Source organism: Zea mays, chromosome 5 (assembly GCF_902167145.1).
Source record: "Zea mays cultivar B73 chromosome 5, Zm-B73-REFERENCE-NAM-5.0, whole genome shotgun sequence".
In the NCBI taxonomy this organism is placed as follows: Eukaryota; Viridiplantae; Streptophyta; class Magnoliopsida; order Poales; family Poaceae; genus Zea; species Zea mays.
In genome coordinates, this window is record NC_050100.1 from 7,572,650 (window position 1) to 7,590,261 (window position 17,612).

Sequence of the window (17,612 nt, forward strand, 5' to 3'; positions counted from 1 at the left end):
GCCTGGGCGGGGAGCAGTAGCGTTATGCGGACAGGTCCGCACCAGGCTGGGCCCGGACACGTGTCGGCACCAGACCCCTGCCTGAGCAAGGCCTGGGTATTCTCTGTCCCAGAGTCTCGGGACCCGGTTGTGGGCAGCCCGGATCCCCATAGAGGGGTCCGGGACCCGTCCCGGGGGTCTGGGTCGCGCCCGTGGGGGTCCCGGACCCTACCCGAAGGTCCGGTCTACATGTACAGGGGTTAGGCACTTTCCCATGGGGTCCGGACCCACTGTTGATATTTTGGAGTATATCGTCTTCCCTGGCCACGTGGCGGCTCCGGACCCGCCCACGAGGTGGGGTCGAGCGTTGTTAACCACGTGACTAGAGGTAGCCTCCGCGGGTATAGCGTCTTCATACTGTAGCAAGGGGTACCCCTGTTTTAGGGTATCGACAGTGGCCCCCGGGCCCACCTCAGGGGAGGATGCGAGCTTGCAGGTGGGGCCAAAACTTGTACCTTGCGTCAGCATGGCACGACCGGTGACTGGGGCGCCACCTCAGCGCGCGCCGCATTAACTCGGCGCTCACGCACTGTCAGTCTGCCATCGGTCACATTATCTGTCGCGTCTGTCCTCGCGGCTGACTGATGCGTGGCCCCCACACATGGCAGTTTCGTCGGACCGCGCGCGAGGCGCCTTGTTGCCGCTGCCTTGATTTAAAAATTCACCTTCTCTGTCTTCTACGACGGCCCTGAGGGGGCGCAGTACTGGCGTGAGCGGTGGTTCGACTTCTCTACACCCAGGAACCGTCATCCAAGGAGTATGACTCGTGGGCCCGGGCCCGTGTCAGAGACTGGGCCGCTGCTTTCGTCATCGATGCTGGAGATTGACATTGAGAGGTTCGTCCGTGACAATACCTTCGCAGAGATTTGGGAGGGTAGGGCAAAGGACATGGAGGCCTCGCTGGTTGAGTACCAGGACTGTGTTTTCCAAGTCAATTTGAAGGAGGAAGAGATCAAGGTGCGTAATGAGTCCTTGCAGTACCAAGCCAGGGACTCGGATGAACTTCAGTCGAAGCTTAAACCAAACGATGCGGGAGCTGGGTGAGCTTCCGCAAGACGGGAGATGCTTAACTGCTTGCAGTCTGGATGAACCCATGCTACTCATTGTTGAAAAGGTGGCAACAGACCTTGAATTCGCCCGTCAATGAGGCTAAACAGCTTTTGCTTCTCAACAACCAAGCTAATCTGTGAACCTGCGCAGCTAGTTTCAGGTTCCTTCAAGCTAGTCTAGTCTGCCTTGGCTTCACCTGTTCAGATCCGTCGTAGCATGGCATCAGAGATGGGATGGTGCTACATTGCTTCCTCAGATGGAAACTATATCTGAAGCCAAATGTTCTGATTCCTTTCCTGTGGGCCACCTATATATCTTCTAGTGGTCTTGCACTCTTGCCAAGTCGTCAACAAGTCCTGTAGGCTACTATTTCGGATCCGATTTCTCCTATGGTGTACACTTAAGATGGAGGACAGAAACTAATTCGACCTAGGATTGACCATTTGGCCTGCTTCTGTAACTCTCTAGACCGATAGCAACCAGTGGGTGGACTTGTATCATAACTTAATCTGAGCCAGGGTGTATCTCTCTGACGCTAGTAGTGCGAAAACGCCGCACTCCAGTTTCTTGTAGAAAGTTTCGACCTGATCTTGACCTTTACCTGCTGGGTGAATAATAGTGACAACGCTAAGTGTTATGCTGTAAACAACGTGAAGGTTATGCCGCCTTCGTCGTGGTGGTTTGTTTCTTGTTTTTATTCGACTGGTTTTTCTGTTTGTGTGGTATGGATCCTCTGGAAGCTTCTTCAGTCTTGTCCCGTTGCTTATTTGCTTTTTAACCTTTCTTTCGTTACCGTGGAGTTTAAAATAGGGATAGAAAATCTGATGATCTTAGCCTAATATTTAGATTACAAATATAATTAAATTTTAGATCCGAAGGTAATTGTTTATATGATGGATTATTAAATCAAAACATCTGATTATAAGGGGTTATAGATGCTGAAAGTCAAGCTTATACTCTATTGGTTATCCATCTTACCAAATATAAAGAATAAATAGAAAATTATCACTTTAACCAATTATAATCAATCATCATAATTCATAAGACAAACACTGGTTATTTTAATGTGTAGTTTTTATTATAATAATTTATATATAACTTAAATTATAACACTCAAGTTGTGATCAAACAGCTCCTGATTTAATCGGCAGCCGAAGAAGCGAAAAAACAGCAATGTCTAAGGTTATTTTCAGTAGCTTACCTATAATGTCTCCTATCTCATCCCACATTTTAAATTTGCACTCTTTGGAACAGTTTTTTTACACGAACATATGCATACATATACATGATCTAACAACCTAACTAGCATGTTACCATCCAAACCAGCAAACTGGCGCAGCATCGTTCATCCACACCCAAATCCTAGAAAACCACGAGTGCATAAGGTATGTTTGGATCCATTAGGTGCTATTAGTTACTTTAGTCCAAGCAGTAAAATAGTTGTTAGTTGAATATTTAGACCATGTTTGGTTTCTTTAGTCTAGTGACTAAAGTTTAGTCCATAACCTGTTTGATTCTAGAGACTAAAATTAGTAATAATATACTTAAGGGCATGTACAGTGGTGTTTAATGTGGAGGCTCTTAAGGTGTTTAAGGGGGTTATTTGCAAAAAAATATTAGAGCCGTCTCTCCGCGAAGAGACGTCTCTGGCTCGTAAACCAAGTAGCAACAGACGCCTCACTTCCCACTGTACGAATTTGTCGTCTGTTCTATCGATCTGATGCTATACAAATACATTTAATTCTGTATTTATTAATAGACTACGTTTGTAGACACTCCATTGTACAATACAGTCTCTTAGTTGTCTCCTGTGCTTAGAGAACCGTTTTGGTGTCTCTCCACTGTACATGCCCTAATGACTCATGAGAAAACTGAAATGTCCTTTAACATTCTTCTTTCATTAGTATAATTGAATTAAATGAGGGGTAAGTGTGTAATTAATATGATTTAGTCCCTTTTAGCCACATTTTAAAAGACTAAAACAGTTTAGTTTTTATTTTAGTCTTACCGTTTGTTAATTTAGAACTAAATGCGACTAAAATGGAGGACTAATCTTTAATCACTCCATCCAAACGGGGTCTTAGCTAATGATTAGCTAAACTTTTTATGTAGAACTATTTAGATCTAATTATCTAAAGAATGAAATATTATCAGGTAACTACCGACTCCTTAGCCGGAGCCAGCGCGCAGCCGACTCCGTCCGCGGTAGGCAATCGACGGCGTCCTCGGCTCGGTGTCCCCGTCGCGTCCCGCGTTCCGACGTCACAAACCCGCCGTGTTTCGACAAAATTGCGCAAAATCTTTCGTGAGTTTGCAGTCTCGCGGCGGCGGTCGCCATCCGGAGAACGGGAGCGATAAATACGTCACGGGTGGAAGAAAATTGAGGATTTTTTTTTCTTCCTCTCCTTCCTGACGCGGAGCGGCCGCAGCCGCGCCCGCGAGCAGGAAAAGGAAGCCGACGCCACGCACGCCATCGCCGCCTCTATCCCCTCATCCTCGTCCTCGCTTTGCTCTACCCCATCTCTCCATCTGAGGCCTGAGGGGAGCACAGAGCAGGGTATCTTCCTTTCAAGATTCTTGGCTCGGTGTTAACGCACGCAGCCGGCGGCACCTGACCGGGGCGCGCCAAGGACGGGACTCTAAGATAGAAAGAATCATCGGCAGCGGTCTCGCGATCGGGAGGGGAGCAGGGCGCATGCGCGAGCACCGGCACTGCAAGGACGAGCATGAGCCCCAGCCGGGGTGCGGGGAGGGGGCGGGGCAGGCGGCGGCGAACTGCGCGGCGGTGTGCTGCTGCTTCCCGCTGGCGCTGCTCGACGTCCTGCTGCTCGTCACCGTCCGGCTCCCCACGGGCGTCATGCGGCGGGTGAGGAGGAGGCGCCGCCACCGCGGCCCTACAGGAGCCGGAGCCGGAGCCAACAGGAAGAGGCCGGCCTCCGCGGGGGCGGCGCCCGCGCCGCCGTCGGGAAGCAGCGCCAAGGCGATGATCGGCGCGACTCTAGTCACCGAGAAGGAAGAGAAGGCGCGCGGCGAGGCGGAGTCGTCGGCGGCGACGGCTGAGCTGGAGCGCGAGATCATGGACTCCCACTTCTACGGCGCCGGCTTCTGGCGCAGCGTCTCCTCCAGCTCCAGCTCCTCGTCCATGCGCTGCCAATAGCAAAACTGCCAACGATCACTCGGCCTGTTCTTGGAGTTCCCGCCCCGCCGTTCTTGGTGATGTTGTGCCAGACTGCCAGTCAGTGCAGCATGCATGGCAACAGGAGCAGCCTTGGGTATCGTACAAGCGACCGTGCACTTGCGCTGGATCGACACTTTTTACGGAAGCGAAACTGGCCCTTGTGGTCTTGTGGATTAGATTATTCTACTGCCAGCCATTGTCTTGCATGGGCCACGCCGGCAGCTGCTGCTTAGGAAGGTGAAGCCAAAGGGATCGGTGATTGTGCTTAGGTTTTTCATATTTCGTCCCTGTGGGAGCTGCAAATGCTGAAACTTCAAACTTGTGCTCAAACGATCCATTAGTATTACTGGCTTGGAGATCGGTCGACAACAAATGAACAGACAGATCACTGTTCATGATCCATTGGTACTTGGATGCTTTATACAGCTCCAGGTTGCTCTAGAACCAAATTATTGGGACCACAGATCCTCTCAAAGAAGCGTACATGGACTCCGTATCTTAAAACAACAATGTTTCCAATCAACCTGACGCGGCTGAGGATGTATTTGGTTTGAGGTCAAAATGAGATAGGACGAGTGTTGTCTTGATTTTTTAGATCACGTCGCCACCAAAAACTACTCCGGTGTTAACATCGTCCTTATGTAACTCTCATTCAAACACTATAAAAACTATGGTCAGTCTCTCTCATCCCACTATATACATCCAACCAAATACACCCTAACCACTCACCCTAACCACTCATCGTGAGATCAAAGACAGCGATGAACGGCATCAGGACGGACCCTATCCAGAGCTTCCCGTCCTTCTCCTGACCTCTCCCTTGGTGTCCTCCAAGATATCAAGCACCTGACCCTCTGGGCTGTACTTGATGATCACCGCGTGGAGCTTGCCACCGATCTGCATCAGGTAGTGGTACTTGGCGGGGATCGGGAGGCTGAGCAAGAACTTCCTTAGCTTGACATGGCGGCTCATTAGCCGAGCATACAGGCTTCTCCGGCAGTGGATCGCCACCCAGAACTCGCCCTTCTCGTTCGTCTGGGAATCCAGGCAAGATAGCGAAAAGATCCACAGTGCCAGCCTTCTCACCTTTCAACCAGTATCTGCTCAACCTGTCTCAGAAGAGCACAAATAGTAAATACTGAGTGCCTGATATTGTAAAGCTGAAATAAGAAAGCTTAAACCAGATGCAAGACAGAGAATGCACACCTGCCACGCGATCCTTCGTAGAAAACGAAGAACGAACCGTCCTTGCTCATGGACACACCATTGGGAAATTGGAGGTTACGATGCAGTACTGTTGTTTCCTTTGTCTGTGGGTTAAACTTCAAGAGTCTCCCAGAGGGATCCCCAGAGAAAACTAACTGCATGAAATTCCTGAAAACGAATGATTACTGATAAGCTATCTAGGTCTTGCAAGATCCAAGGTGACTTGGATCTAGCAAACTTGTTTGGAAATTGAGAAGACAGTAAGTTTTCCCAACATAACAGTGAAAAACAGAGTAATATCTAAGTCATTGTAGTCAGTAAACCACTATACAACTAAGGGGGTGTTTGGTTGCTCCTGCTAAAGTTTAGCCCGGGTCACATCAAGCGTTTGACTTTTAAATAGGAGTATGGAATATAGACCCAACCAACTGGACTAGATTCGTCTCGTCTTTTAATCTTCGGCTGACAAATTAGTTTTATAATTCGACTAGATTTAATACCCGGAACGGAGGTTCAAACATTCGATGGGACAGTGGCTAAATTTTAGCGGGGTGTAACCAAACACCCTCTAAGTAGTGGAGAACCTTATATGACACTAGAATAAGTTACATCAGAGTAGGGTTGTAGCCCTCAAAGAAAGAATTGGTCCATTTTAGGTTTTTATATTGTCCATCTTCAGTTTCTTCAATGTTCTGTAGGAAAGTATGTACTCCCTAATGTGAAACATGCTACGCTGAAGAGATCTGACAGACCATAGTGTAATGACTATTTTTTATATAAAAAGATACACGTAAGAGGTGAGTATCTTTTATAGCATATAAATAAGGAAACTTTTTAATTGTAAACAACCAACCGCTTTATGCAAACCGTGTAAACAATTATAATAATTTTTCAAAACAAACCTCCCACCATGCAATCAGCTTTCAAAATGGCCTTCTAGCAATCTATCTCCCCTGGTATATTTTTAAATCGGTTTTTTAAGAAGAGATATATGATCGTTTTGAAAGTTGATGTATGGTGATAGGGTTTTATCTTCAACCAAACCAACAAACAGAAAACAAAGGTGAAGGCCAAGCATTCCTTTAGAGACAAGAATTTGGCTGCGAGATGAATTATAATAATCGATGTTTGGGGTTGGTACAATGGCATAAATAGAGCGCCCAAATGGTACATACACGATGATACATAAAACTCAGGCACCTATACATATACTACAATAAGGCACTACCCTGCAACAGTACACAGCAATAGCAGAAAAGAAATTCAAATTCATGCTACACATTCTCGTCGGGGCAATAATTTTACAGCTTGGCGGGAATGCCTTACTGTGCTACTGACAGCTGATATGAATTTCAGCTAACTATGGCCGATTCGATTTAGTATGGTTCCACCACCTTCAGCCCTGATTCAGACACGCTGCGAAGGGCCAGACCAAGATTTGTTTCCTTCGGCATGTCACAGCAGGCAAGCTCAAAAGCGTAAGCTAGACGGTTGGGGCCTCCTCATGGTTGCCCAGTTTTTTAGATACCATATCATAAACACTATCTACTTTGGTAGGATCGACCTTAAATAAGACGTGGGCGTCTTCCTTCTTTAGGACGCTACCCTTGAATATCTCCTGCATCAGCACCTCCTGCATTCTCAGGTAATGGCTGGGTAGCAATCTGTTCTGACAGCATAGAAGCTTTTCCTGAAATAGAAAAGGATTGCCATGCCTTAGTGTAAAAGGCACAAAAGGTATGAAGAAGGTTACATTACTAATATGCCCAAAATGAGAGCACGAGTCAACAGACAGGGTACTTGGATTTGAAATGCACTTACGCTAGCACTTAATAGCTCTGCCCCAGGAAGACCAACTATATCCCAGTCATCCCACTGCTTAACACTTGTAGGTCCTGTTGTCTTAGGAGAATCCAAGCCAGCACCACCTTTCTTTGGATCCAAATTCCCATCGGACTCAATTTTCATAGGTCGATTCATCTTTTGTACTGATTTATTATTTGCATTAAGTTGACTGCTATCCTTAGCTTTTTGCGCATTCAGCTCGTATTCTTTTTTCCTCTTTTGCTCTATGTGTATCTTTGCTTCAGCCAGTGTGCGGCATCCAGCAGAACGGCATTCCTGAAATTCAACACAATATATGTAAACAGTGACATTTCTATGTTCCCACCAGAATATATTGATACTTCTAGGACCTTACGGAGAAGAGACATACAGCCTGGTTCGTTTCTACATAAGTTCAGTACATAACTTACTAAAATGAAGGATAGGTAATACAAGATAAAAAAAACAGATAATTGGTTGTGCCAATGGTTAGGTGAGTTACCAAGGTGGAGCAACTGGGAATAGAAGAGATGGACAGATGAAATTAAAAACATCTCCAAGAGTCTTTCTAAAATTTACTCTCTAAATCATCATTTGAGTAAAATGATGGTTACTCAAATGACTCTTCACAAGATGATTTAGAGAGTAAATTTTGGAAAGACTCCTGGAGATGCACTTAAGTCTCTTTGAGTTGCTCTAAGATTCTGAATGCTCCAGATGTAATCATTCCATAATCCATTCCGGCATTCCCTAATTAATATTAAAGAGCGGAAGATTTCTTCGTCCTTTGTCACTAGCAATCGTCCGATGGAGATCCGACGGACCAGATTGTCTCCTGATCCATACAAGTTAGACTAGCGTATCCAAGCACAATGTAGAGTCCAATTCCAAATTGGTTTACGGAGCATTTCCATAGTCAGTCACTCTCTCACGTGCCCGTACAAGTTAGATCAAGCCCAATCTCAAAACAAATTAAATGTATAACATGATCATTAATAAATCTATAATCTCGCGCAACCATAGAGTTAGGGCAGCTATGCAACAAGTTATGAAAGGCGAAGTACGGAGTTCGATTCTCAAACAAATTAAAATGCATGAAATGATAGGTGAATAATATCTGAGCCACAAATAGTCCAGGTAACTTATGTAACAAGCTCAACGTTCCATTGCAATACACGGATATGTTTGCTAGTAAGAAGAATAGATTAATATAGTTGATTTTGTAAGAGAGCGAATGAGCAAACATAACACCTGGAGTTCTTGAATTCTCCTCCGAATTTTTCGCTCCTCAATAACACTCCTAACGAGGGCTTCATGTTCCTCCTTAGAAAGAAAACGCATGAAGACTTTATAGCGATGGTAAAGTTCCCTGTCTTCACTCGTAAGATCCTTCTCCAAGGGATTAGGGAACAACAAATTTCTTTCCAATATGAACTCCTTTCTTCTTTTTCTTTCATCAAGCCTACAAAGGAAACAGTAGCTTTGCACTATTAAACATTATTTATTATACTAATAAATGAAATCAATATATACTTTAACTCGCAACTAAAACACCGTTAACATAAATTTCATATTTAACATGAAAAATCACCTCAATGTGAACTATAGCAGAGAAATGAAATGAACATAGGACAATAGTAGGATCAATCCACTAAAAGTTGCTATGAACAAAAAAAATGCTTCACTCCTAACAAACCTGGAGAGGTAAATACGCAGCACACGGAGTTTCAGTTCACGATCAGTTTCCGAATCAGTTTCTTTAAATTCCATCTCAGCAAGAGCTTGTTCGGCATCATTATCGTATTCTGGGTCAAACTCATGTCTCTTTGCATTGTATCCACTCAGTTCAGTCAACGAAGGGCCTTCATCTGCAGAATATCTGGGCTTCTTCACACCAACACTTCTATCTACATGAACATCTGGCACATGCAAATTAAATATGTCAAGATCCATCAGTTGATTTGTGCAGTAATGTGACTTTAAAGCAAACAAAAGGGATATACATATTGCACCATTTCATACCATGTCGTAACGTGAGACTATCACCATTTCATTTCTTAATAGAACTCAAATTACAGAAAAAGACGTTCTTGAGAAAGCATATCTCTGAAGTTAAAAAAATAAGAGAGCATTCTAAGAATTTGCCAGAGTCTGATTGCTGAGTGAACATATAATGATATAAAAATTAGAAAATAACAGTGTTGCTTTCATCGATGATTGTACCTTCGACTTTTGATACAGTAGCGCCATCCTTAATATGTCCCACATTTGAAGCTTTTTTATTTGCACCTACAGCATGTCAACGAGAATTAGCACAATATGAATACATGGCAGCATCTCTTGACATAAACTAAAGATGCACTGTTTCAGGATTGGGTTGGTCTAGCTAATTATTTCATTCCCAATACATACCAACAGCCATGTGTGAAGGTGATCGACCTGCTGGACCTTCTCCAAGTGCATCTTCCACCCTATGCAAAATAAGTAGCTGGTAAAAAACCTCTTTGAATTTTGGCATATCCATAGATGTTCAGATAAATATTGGCATACTTGACCCTGGAGGGAGAAAATTGAGATTCAACCTTAGGAGTGAGTTCTCCAGGTAACAGCAAAGTCCCTATATACATGAATAAAGAAGAAAGGTCAAATACCAAAACAACCCAATATAGTAAGATTTTATCATTCTTCTTTTCTTCACTGAATAGTACAGGGTAGCAGTACAAACTAGAAAGCACCTAGCATTCCCATAATTGGATTCATAACCAAGCTACTAACATAAAAAATTATAGCAGCAATACTATTTGAATTTTTTATCTGACTACAAGGTTGTTCGTCTGCGCAAATCCTCGTGTTCATCTCTGTGCAGTGTGGATGTAGAGTTGTAGACCTCAACCAACTATAATTTGGATGCCTATTTCTTTTTATTTACAATGAAACCTAGTTCCTTCTAGTTTAATCAAGATGTTTCTCCTTAAACCCAATACAGTTGAACGGGCTACAGGTAAGGCGCACAATTATATCTGGCACATAATTATTCCCATTAAACCCAAAATCCAAAAAAATAAGGTTGTTTATGGATAAGAGATCAACACAAGATGTTTCTCCTTTAAAAAAATTACACGCGCTTGAAAGTGTAGGAAGGAGAGATTGTGCATAATGTGTTGGATGTATTGCATTGAGCCTCTAGGGAGAATATATAGGAGTACATGACTTGGAGGGCAAGGAAGCTATCCTAGAGATAAGAAAGGTTATTCTAGATACAAGGAAGATTATCCCGGGATTACAACCAATCCTAAACCAACCATATCAGGAGTTGCCTAATATACTCTAACATGCCTAATATACTCTAACAGAAAGTAACTGCTGCCACTAGCTGCATAGATACTTCACTAACAAACATTCTATATAAGAATAAGACCAAATACACTAATGCTCCGTTCGGATGTCGATATTGGAGAGGATGGAATTGAATTGAGTTGAATACCAAATCATGCATGGTATTGAAATGAGATGTAATTCCAATTCTATTGTTTGAGTTTGGAATTGTGCGGTCTAATTCCACGCAATACCGAGGGTTGAGGCTTTGTATTGGGAGAAGGGGTTTCTAGTTATAGTTCAATTCCAGGGAATTGGGCCTCTGATTCCAAATCTCAATTCCACATGCAACCAAACAACAGAATTTAGGAAAGTTGATACCAATTCCCAATTTTGTGCTCCAATATCTACATCCAAATGAGGTGTAAAGAAGATAGTTAGTTATAAGATCTTCACAAATTCCATTCTGGTACCATCGCTCCAAAACAATATATCCAAAGTAGAAGTCAAGTGCTTTTGCAAAGCCACTAGAATGGCATACACAAATCCAAAAGTTGAAGATGTGAAGATTTCAGACAGTAAATGACCAAACACATTAAATTGACACCAAAAACCAAATATCTACATACAATTCCACAAAATAGCTACATCCTTACAGAGCTAACTAAGGAAAGCTCTAGCTGATCCGAACAACCCAGCTAATAGCAGACTGAACTATCCAACCACCCAGCTTATAAAAAGCTATTAGTTGGCTCCACCCACCTAATGCAGCTAACTATTAGCTAGGAGTGTCCAAACATGAACCGAGTCACATGACCTATGACCAACTATCACATACTAAAATAGGTCTGCATGCATGAACAAAAAACAAGAACTGGACAGTAAGCAAATCTCCCAAGTCTTCAAATGATTAACAAGTGTACAATTGTTTCCATCACCTAAAAAACTAAAAATCACGACTTACCTTTTTTACTCTCACCCTGTACTTTAGCCATAGCTAGAAGTTCCTTCCTATTCTTGCCATTAACATGAGACATATCCTACAACCATGAAGCAGTATTGACTTAAGAAGTGACAACTCATTTATTGCATTTATAAACAGGTACAAAAATTAGTTACCGGGAGGGGATAACAAGGTGAGTTCATGTATGCTGATGTGTAATGATCAATACACTGTAACTTAGACTTGGTACCAACATGCTCTGCAACTTCAAGCCAGTTTCCCAGACCATACATTTCAATTCCCTTGGATCATGAAAGGCAACAATTAAACACAATGCCCAGAAAGTAAATATACCAAATAAACACAATGTTACCTCAAGGAGGAGAATTTCTTCATCTGCATTCCAATCCGGGCAAATAAGTGGGAAAGACAAGTTGTCCTGTTGCAAAATATGACTCAAACATTAATGCACTTTGGATAAGCAATGATCAAAGAACAAGATAATTTCGGTAAGCAATGTTGGAAGGTTGAGTTTACATGGGTTAAGAAATAATAAGCATCAGTGCATTTTAGCAGAGCATGGACAAAAGGCTAAGGGTTTGTGCAGATTATTAAGAATTTAATTCTTGGATGCTGCATTTTCTCTGGTTTTGACTAATAGCGATCAGCTTTTGGTTTTAATTGGTCACAGCTCTCAGTTCACCAGCTCCAAATGTTCCATTAAGTAATTAATCACTAAATATGCAGCTAGCGTGCCCTCATAACCTAAGTGGTTATGAATTACAATTTAGTTGTTGCACTAGGAGATCAAATAATAACAGAACTACTGAAATTTTGTGGAGTGCTGCTCAAAACGTCACGTGAAGCAAAGACAACAGACAATCCTGTGCACCAACCATGACTTTGTAAGGATGGTTGCTGCGGTGCGGGGTGACTTCAGCGCCGACAGAGAAACACTCCACGCAAAGGTCGAAGTCAGGGCACTTGGAGCACTTGATCCGTATCTTCCCGGAGATGTCCTTGTTGCAGTAGTTGCAGTGATAGAGCGCCTTCTTGCCCCCTCCCTCTCCAGCTCCCCCGATGGAGGCTGAAATGGAGTCCGTCGCATCCCCGCCCGACGAGACTCTCCTCCGCTTCGACCTGCAACCAGCACCGTCAGCTCAACACTCCGAGCGCGCGTGTAGCAAAACAAAATGGCAAAGCAGACAGAGAGAACATGCCCGGACCTGTGCCCGGTGTCGTCGTCGCCGGAACTCAGCACCCCTCGCGACCGCCCCATCGTGCGCCCAAACCCTAACGCAAACCCTCGAAACCCTAAACCTAGCGAGCGCACGGTTCGCTAAATCGCAGGTGCTATTCGCATCGAACAGACTTGGGGGCGGATTTGGAGGTATGATCGCAACGGCGTACGGCAGATTGGGATTGGGGATTTTTTAGAGATCTGGGTCCGGGTTCTGATTGGGGTTGAGGTGTCGTGGAGACGACGACGAGAGAAAGGAGGAGGCGGAGGTCAGAGCATCAGAGGTGGACTCAGCCACTCGGGTCCACTCGGGTCTAGGACAAGGCGGTGCAGGACAGGAACCTTTTTCTCATTAGATGCACACATCAATGGAGTCAGTGATGCTTCGGTCTTGTGTAGGGTAGCTAGCTGTGTACTTCTACTGCATGAGATACATTGCATTAAGTGCATAAGTTTTAACAGCATCTCCAAAAGAGTAGCTAAATAACTCGTCAAGCCAAATTTTAGATACTCAATATCAAAATAAATCTTTAACAGACTAGCTATCTGACTCGCAAGCTATCTGGCTCTCTAAATTGGCTCTCTCACTAGGTAAATTTGGCTAGCCACCTGACTAGCAAAACTAGATAGATAATCTGTTAGACTAAGATGCAGATATAAAGTGTAATGTTTATGAAAACGTAAATAGATAGTCAAATAGAGAGCAAAAAAAATGAAAAGTCATTTGGAGATGCTGGAATACAGGGAGTGCTCGCACAATCTCTCCAAGTTTTAAAGAAATATGCTCTTTCACATGTAGTACTTACAACAAAAGTAAAAGCAACGGACGTACATGCACGGGTTGTTGAAGTGTAGTATTGTATCAACTGGCCACGGACGGATACAACTCCATGTATCTTTGGCATCGTTGATGTCACCTCATTGACATGGAAGACTCAGAAGCAATCTCCAACGTTCGCTGCATTATTACTTGATGCAATGCAACAACTCCATCACCTCATCTTCGGCCATGTTGAATCCAGATTGGATCATGACATCTCAACAACGCTTTACCCAAATCAAATAAAACGAGGGTGTGATGAGTATGAGCAGGTAGTAGAGAAATTCAAAGTATGAGTTGCATGAATGAGTTCAGATTCTCCATTTTAGAGGGGTTGAAAATTTTCAAATTCAAATTTCATGAATGCAATTGGCAGTTGGACCATACAGGTTCTAACGCGGTCGGTACGGACCTTGTCGTTCAATCGGTTACCCGACGACCGCGCACTCGCACCGACGGATGTTGGAGCCGCCATCGTGATTCGTGAGAGAACGGAGAACATGAGAAGCCAAATCTCGTCCGCACAAGTCCAAAGAGCTCAGAACATACAAGACTCGATGCCATACAGCGCCGAACAAAATAATAACAAGGAACAATTGGATCTATACCATTAAAAGATCCAAACTTTAGATATATAACATGGACCTCACATGTTATTGACTCATGTGGACCCACATGTAAGTGAGATAGTAATGATATGGATCTAAAGTGATGATCTTTTAATGGTATGGATCTAAATTTCCCAAATAACAAACGTGTCCTCAATGCCTGAATCCCCATAGACCGACGCCCAAAGAGTTCTTTATTTTTTTTACTAGTCTACGAAATTTCAAAATTTGAGTATCCATAGACGAAACGTCAACACGACAAAAAAATACAAGCGGTCCATTACACCTGTTTCCATAATTTCGCAAACCAAAACCAACGTACACTTCACAAATCACATGCTACCTGCATCGATCGGCAAATGACACGTCATGCATATGCTACATATCACATTGCCATATGGTCCATATGCAGCTATGGTCATGTTCTAATCTCGCGAGATAAACTTTAGCAGCTTTTTTAGCTACTTTTAGTCATTTGTAATCTAAACAGGAGAGCTAATGGTGGTAATCGAAGCTAAACTTTAGCACTTCAATTCATATAGCTAAAGTTTAGCAGGAAGCTAAAGTTTATCTCTAAGATTGAAATGGGGCCTAAGACAGGCCGTGATCCAAATTTCTTTGTGAACAATTTTGAGAATAAGAAGAAAAAGAATTTGCACGCACATTCACCTATCGATGACATAGCAGAGCCAAACTGGCATTCCATTCCAAATAGCTGGGCAAGCTAGAGCATAACACAAAAAAAGCACAAACCAAAGGTTTCATTCACTGACAGATCACGAGCACCGGTATCGACGGACCATAAAAAGTCCACATGCTTATAAATATTTCACCTAGTAGAAGCTGGAGGCTACCTTCACTGGCAAGCTGATGACGATGGTGAACTCAAAACAGGTTCTGATTGATTTTGTCTTGATCGGATCTGTATACTCGTCGCTTGTTGCTGCTTCCTGAGGCGGCCGGCTTGTGATGGTCAGAGCTCTTTGACATTGGCCTGCCAAAAGAACCATAAGAGCGGTCTGCTCTTTCCTTGCCGCTGCTGCGACGAGAACCGCTAGATTCCTGGCAGGCGCAGGATGCACATGGCAAAAACGTTATTTCAAGTCTCTTTGGGCTTGAGGCCAACAAATGACAGGATCACAGGAGAAAGGATTAACCTTTGTGAACTGGGAGGAAGACGACTGGAATTGTGCGGATACATCAGATCTGCTCTTGGCAATGCACGGGGTCAAGCAAGGATTAAGATCCTTGCTGAACATTTCGTCTGGGCTACCGTAGTTCGGCGTCTCAGCTTCCCCAATGCTGCACTCCTGTTTTAGACAGCCAATAGCAAGAATAGATTATCAATGAAGAATAGACAGCAAATAACACTATGATAAGTTTGAACTAACAAGGTAACAAGATACTGAAAAATGTTCCAAGTTGCACTGTGCAAATGATGTTGTATCACATTAAGAATAAAAAAAACAAAGTATGTCATGCCGACATGCCTTGCAGGTAAGTAAGAACAGTAGCTAGAGAAGGCTAAACAAGCGGAGTACATCTATCATATCATCATTAGAACTAGGCCGATGATAGTTTCTTATTATGCAGTTGCCAGTGCTAGCTAATTTGCGAAGCAACCATTTTCCAGTTTGCTTCCGCGGTACTCCCCTTGTAATACATAAAACGAATTAACACAAAACAGGTACAAGCAATTAGATAGAAGAGAAAGAATGTTTTTTGTACAACAACAACCCAAATAGCTTGTCTTGCCAAGAAATGCAAAATGCAAGTTTAAAAAACTATAAATAAAGCAGTGAACTGATTCCCCAACTTATTATGCTCAACCTACATGAGTAATCATCCTCAAAACAGAAGGCATATTGCTATTTGCTAGCAGATAAGGATAAAACATGGGATTTAACTCAAGGTGCAATTTCAAAGACAGAAGGCATATTGCTATTTGCTAGTAATGGATAGCCAGGTCTTAACTCAAGATGTAATTTTGGAAACAGGTATATCAACATGCCAATCGTGTCGCTGTGAGAGTGAGATGGTGGAGTAATCGAACACACCAGAGAGAAAGCGGTCTCCTCGTTAAACCCAGGCGTCCTAGGGGAAGAGAAGTATCCATCCTCGTCAAAGCACGACCTTGCCGAGTGCTTCTCGGCCTTAACCTGCACAGAGTGAAACATCAGGCGGCGGAGCATCAGAGATCAACAGCCGAGGCGCAAAAGCAAATAACACGCGGCGAGATCGTGACAGGGGAAGAACGAACCTGGGCGACCTCCTGCGCGAGGCACTGGATCTGGTCGGTGAGCGTGGAAATCTCGTGTCGGAGGCGGCGGTCGGGCTCTGGCTCCGGCTCCACGTCCGGGAACAGGACGGCGTCTTTGAGCGTCCTGATCTCCTCCCGCTGCCGCAGGCATAGGTCCTTGAGCCGCTCCACCTCCCGGTCCTTGTTCTCGAGCTGCAGGCGGAGCGCGGCGATCTCGTCCTCCTGCGCCCTGGTCTGCGCCAGGAGCTCCCGCTCGCTGCGCAGCACCATGCCGAGCGTCCGCGTGTTGGCGTTGTTGCCGCTGTTCTTGACTTCCATCAGGGCCTTCGTCTTCCTGGGCGCCGCCGCCTCGGTGGACGAGGCTTTCTGGAACAACTTCCGCGACAGCCCCGGCAGCTTCCCGCCACCGTTGTTCTTCGCTGCTGCTGCTGCTGCGGCGGCGGCGGCAGGGGGAACCGGGAGCTGGTTCTTGGAGGAAGGCGGCTTCTTGTCCATGGAGATGAGCCGCCGTAGCACGGAGCCTAGGTTGCCGTGGGCTTGCGGCTTGGCGCCCAGTAGATCGCGGCCGGATCTCCCCGCGACCACCAGGGCGCGGCTGCTGCCGTGCGCTGCTCCCGGGGTCGCGGCGGCCGCGGAAGGCGCCGCGCGGCGCGGCGAAGGGGACGGGGAGTCGTAGGCCGCGTAGCGCGACGCCGCGGACGCCTTCTTCATCTCTGCCTGCGAAACCGTGGAGGCCGGAGGCGGAGCCGCGGAGGAGAGAGCTAGGGAACAGGGAGCGACCGGCGGCGTTCGAAATTCGAATGGTTCCGCCTCCTTCCGTGGCCTGCCGACGTGTCAGTGCTAGTGTGGTACTAGCGCGGCCTGCGCGACCGCGATCTCGTCGCGTTTCCGCCTCGGTGAGGTGTTGCCTACGGAGTACGGACACGGGAGTGACGGATGCCTTTTGTTTCGCAAAGGCTACAGCCTGCCACTCGTGTCAGCGGCGCCCTTTCTGCTGGACCTGCACCGCTGCACGCCGGGCAGGGCCGTCGGCGCCCCGAGAGGCAAAGGGGAATTCAAACCAGACCCAGCGCCAAACGCGCGAGCTTCTCGTCCTTTGAATTCCTCGTACTTTTACCCTGTCTTCCTC

General features: G+C 45.0%; 3 protein-coding genes and 1 pseudogene across 4 annotated transcripts; 1 reads left to right on the forward strand and 3 right to left on the reverse strand.

Annotated features, from left to right (window-relative positions):
* Window positions 1-3,454: 3,454 nt before the first annotated feature.
* LOC103625881 (uncharacterized) lies at window positions 3,455-4,669 on the forward strand. The gene has a single exon (XM_008646278.4). The coding sequence runs from the start codon at window positions 3,785-3,787 to the stop codon at window positions 4,244-4,246; it is 462 nt and encodes a 153-aa protein (XP_008644500.1). The 5' UTR covers window positions 3,455-3,784; the 3' UTR covers window positions 4,247-4,669.
* Window positions 4,670-4,850: 181 nt separating this feature from the next.
* On the reverse strand, window positions 4,851-5,655 carry LOC103625880 (protein STRICTOSIDINE SYNTHASE-LIKE 3-like; annotated as a pseudogene).
* Window positions 5,656-6,554: 899 nt separating this feature from the next.
* On the reverse strand, window positions 6,555-13,831 carry LOC542677 (uncharacterized). 2 transcript variants are annotated; one of them, XM_023300056.2, is made up of 12 exons: window positions 13,628-13,831; window positions 12,452-12,695; window positions 11,929-11,994; window positions 11,732-11,857; window positions 11,577-11,652; window positions 9,848-9,914; window positions 9,710-9,768; window positions 9,521-9,586; window positions 8,994-9,216; window positions 8,549-8,759; window positions 7,295-7,594; window positions 6,555-7,163 (listed from the first exon to the last, which is right to left on the reverse strand). In XM_023300056.2, coding segments are annotated over exons 1-12 (1,647 nt in total). In that variant the 5' UTR covers window positions 13,630-13,831; the 3' UTR covers window positions 6,555-6,956. The 2 variants fall into 2 exon arrangements, with proteins under 2 accessions (XP_023155824.1, NP_001105664.1); NM_001112194.2 differs by lacking the exon at window positions 13,628-13,831 and adding an exon at window positions 12,782-13,069 and having other exon boundaries at window positions 6,558-7,163.
* Window positions 13,832-14,901: 1,070 nt separating this feature from the next.
* LOC100194167 (uncharacterized) lies at window positions 14,902-17,292 on the reverse strand. The gene is made up of 4 exons (NM_001139217.2): window positions 16,484-17,292; window positions 16,281-16,382; window positions 15,381-15,533; window positions 14,902-15,285 (listed from the first exon to the last, which is right to left on the reverse strand). Exons 1-4 carry the CDS (start codon window positions 17,192-17,194, stop codon window positions 15,109-15,111), a joined length of 1,143 nt encoding a protein of 380 aa, NP_001132689.1. The 5' UTR covers window positions 17,195-17,292; the 3' UTR covers window positions 14,902-15,108.
* Between the last annotated feature and the right edge of the window lie 320 nt (window positions 17,293-17,612).

Bases quoted from the DNA above. Each gene is read 5' to 3' on its own strand.
- LOC103625881 (XM_008646278.4), top strand. From the start codon at position 3,785: ATGCGCGAGCACCGGCACTGCAAGGACGAGCATGAGCCCCAGCCGGGG.
- LOC542677 (NM_001112194.2), bottom strand. From the start codon at position 12,834: ATGGGGCGGTCGCGAGGGGTGCTGAGTTCCGGCGACGACGACACCGGG. The intron at 11,653-11,731 runs GTAACTAATTTT...TCATGGTTGTAG, and splicing joins CACCTTGTTATCCCCTCCCG to GATATGTCTCATGTTAATGG. The intron at 7,164-7,294 runs GTAAGTGCATTT...TTTCTATTTCAG, and splicing joins CAGAGCTATTAAGTGCTAGC to GAAAAGCTTCTATGCTGTCA.
- LOC100194167 (NM_001139217.2), bottom strand. From the start codon at position 17,194: ATGAAGAAGGCGTCCGCGGCGTCGCGCTACGCGGCCTACGACTCCCCG. The intron at 16,383-16,483 runs GTTCGTTCTTCC...CACTCTGTGCAG, and splicing joins TCGCGCAGGAGGTCGCCCAG to GTTAAGGCCGAGAAGCACTC. The intron at 15,286-15,380 runs GTTAATCCTTTC...TGCGCCTGCCAG, and splicing joins CTTCCTCCCAGTTCACAAAG to GAATCTAGCGGTTCTCGTCG.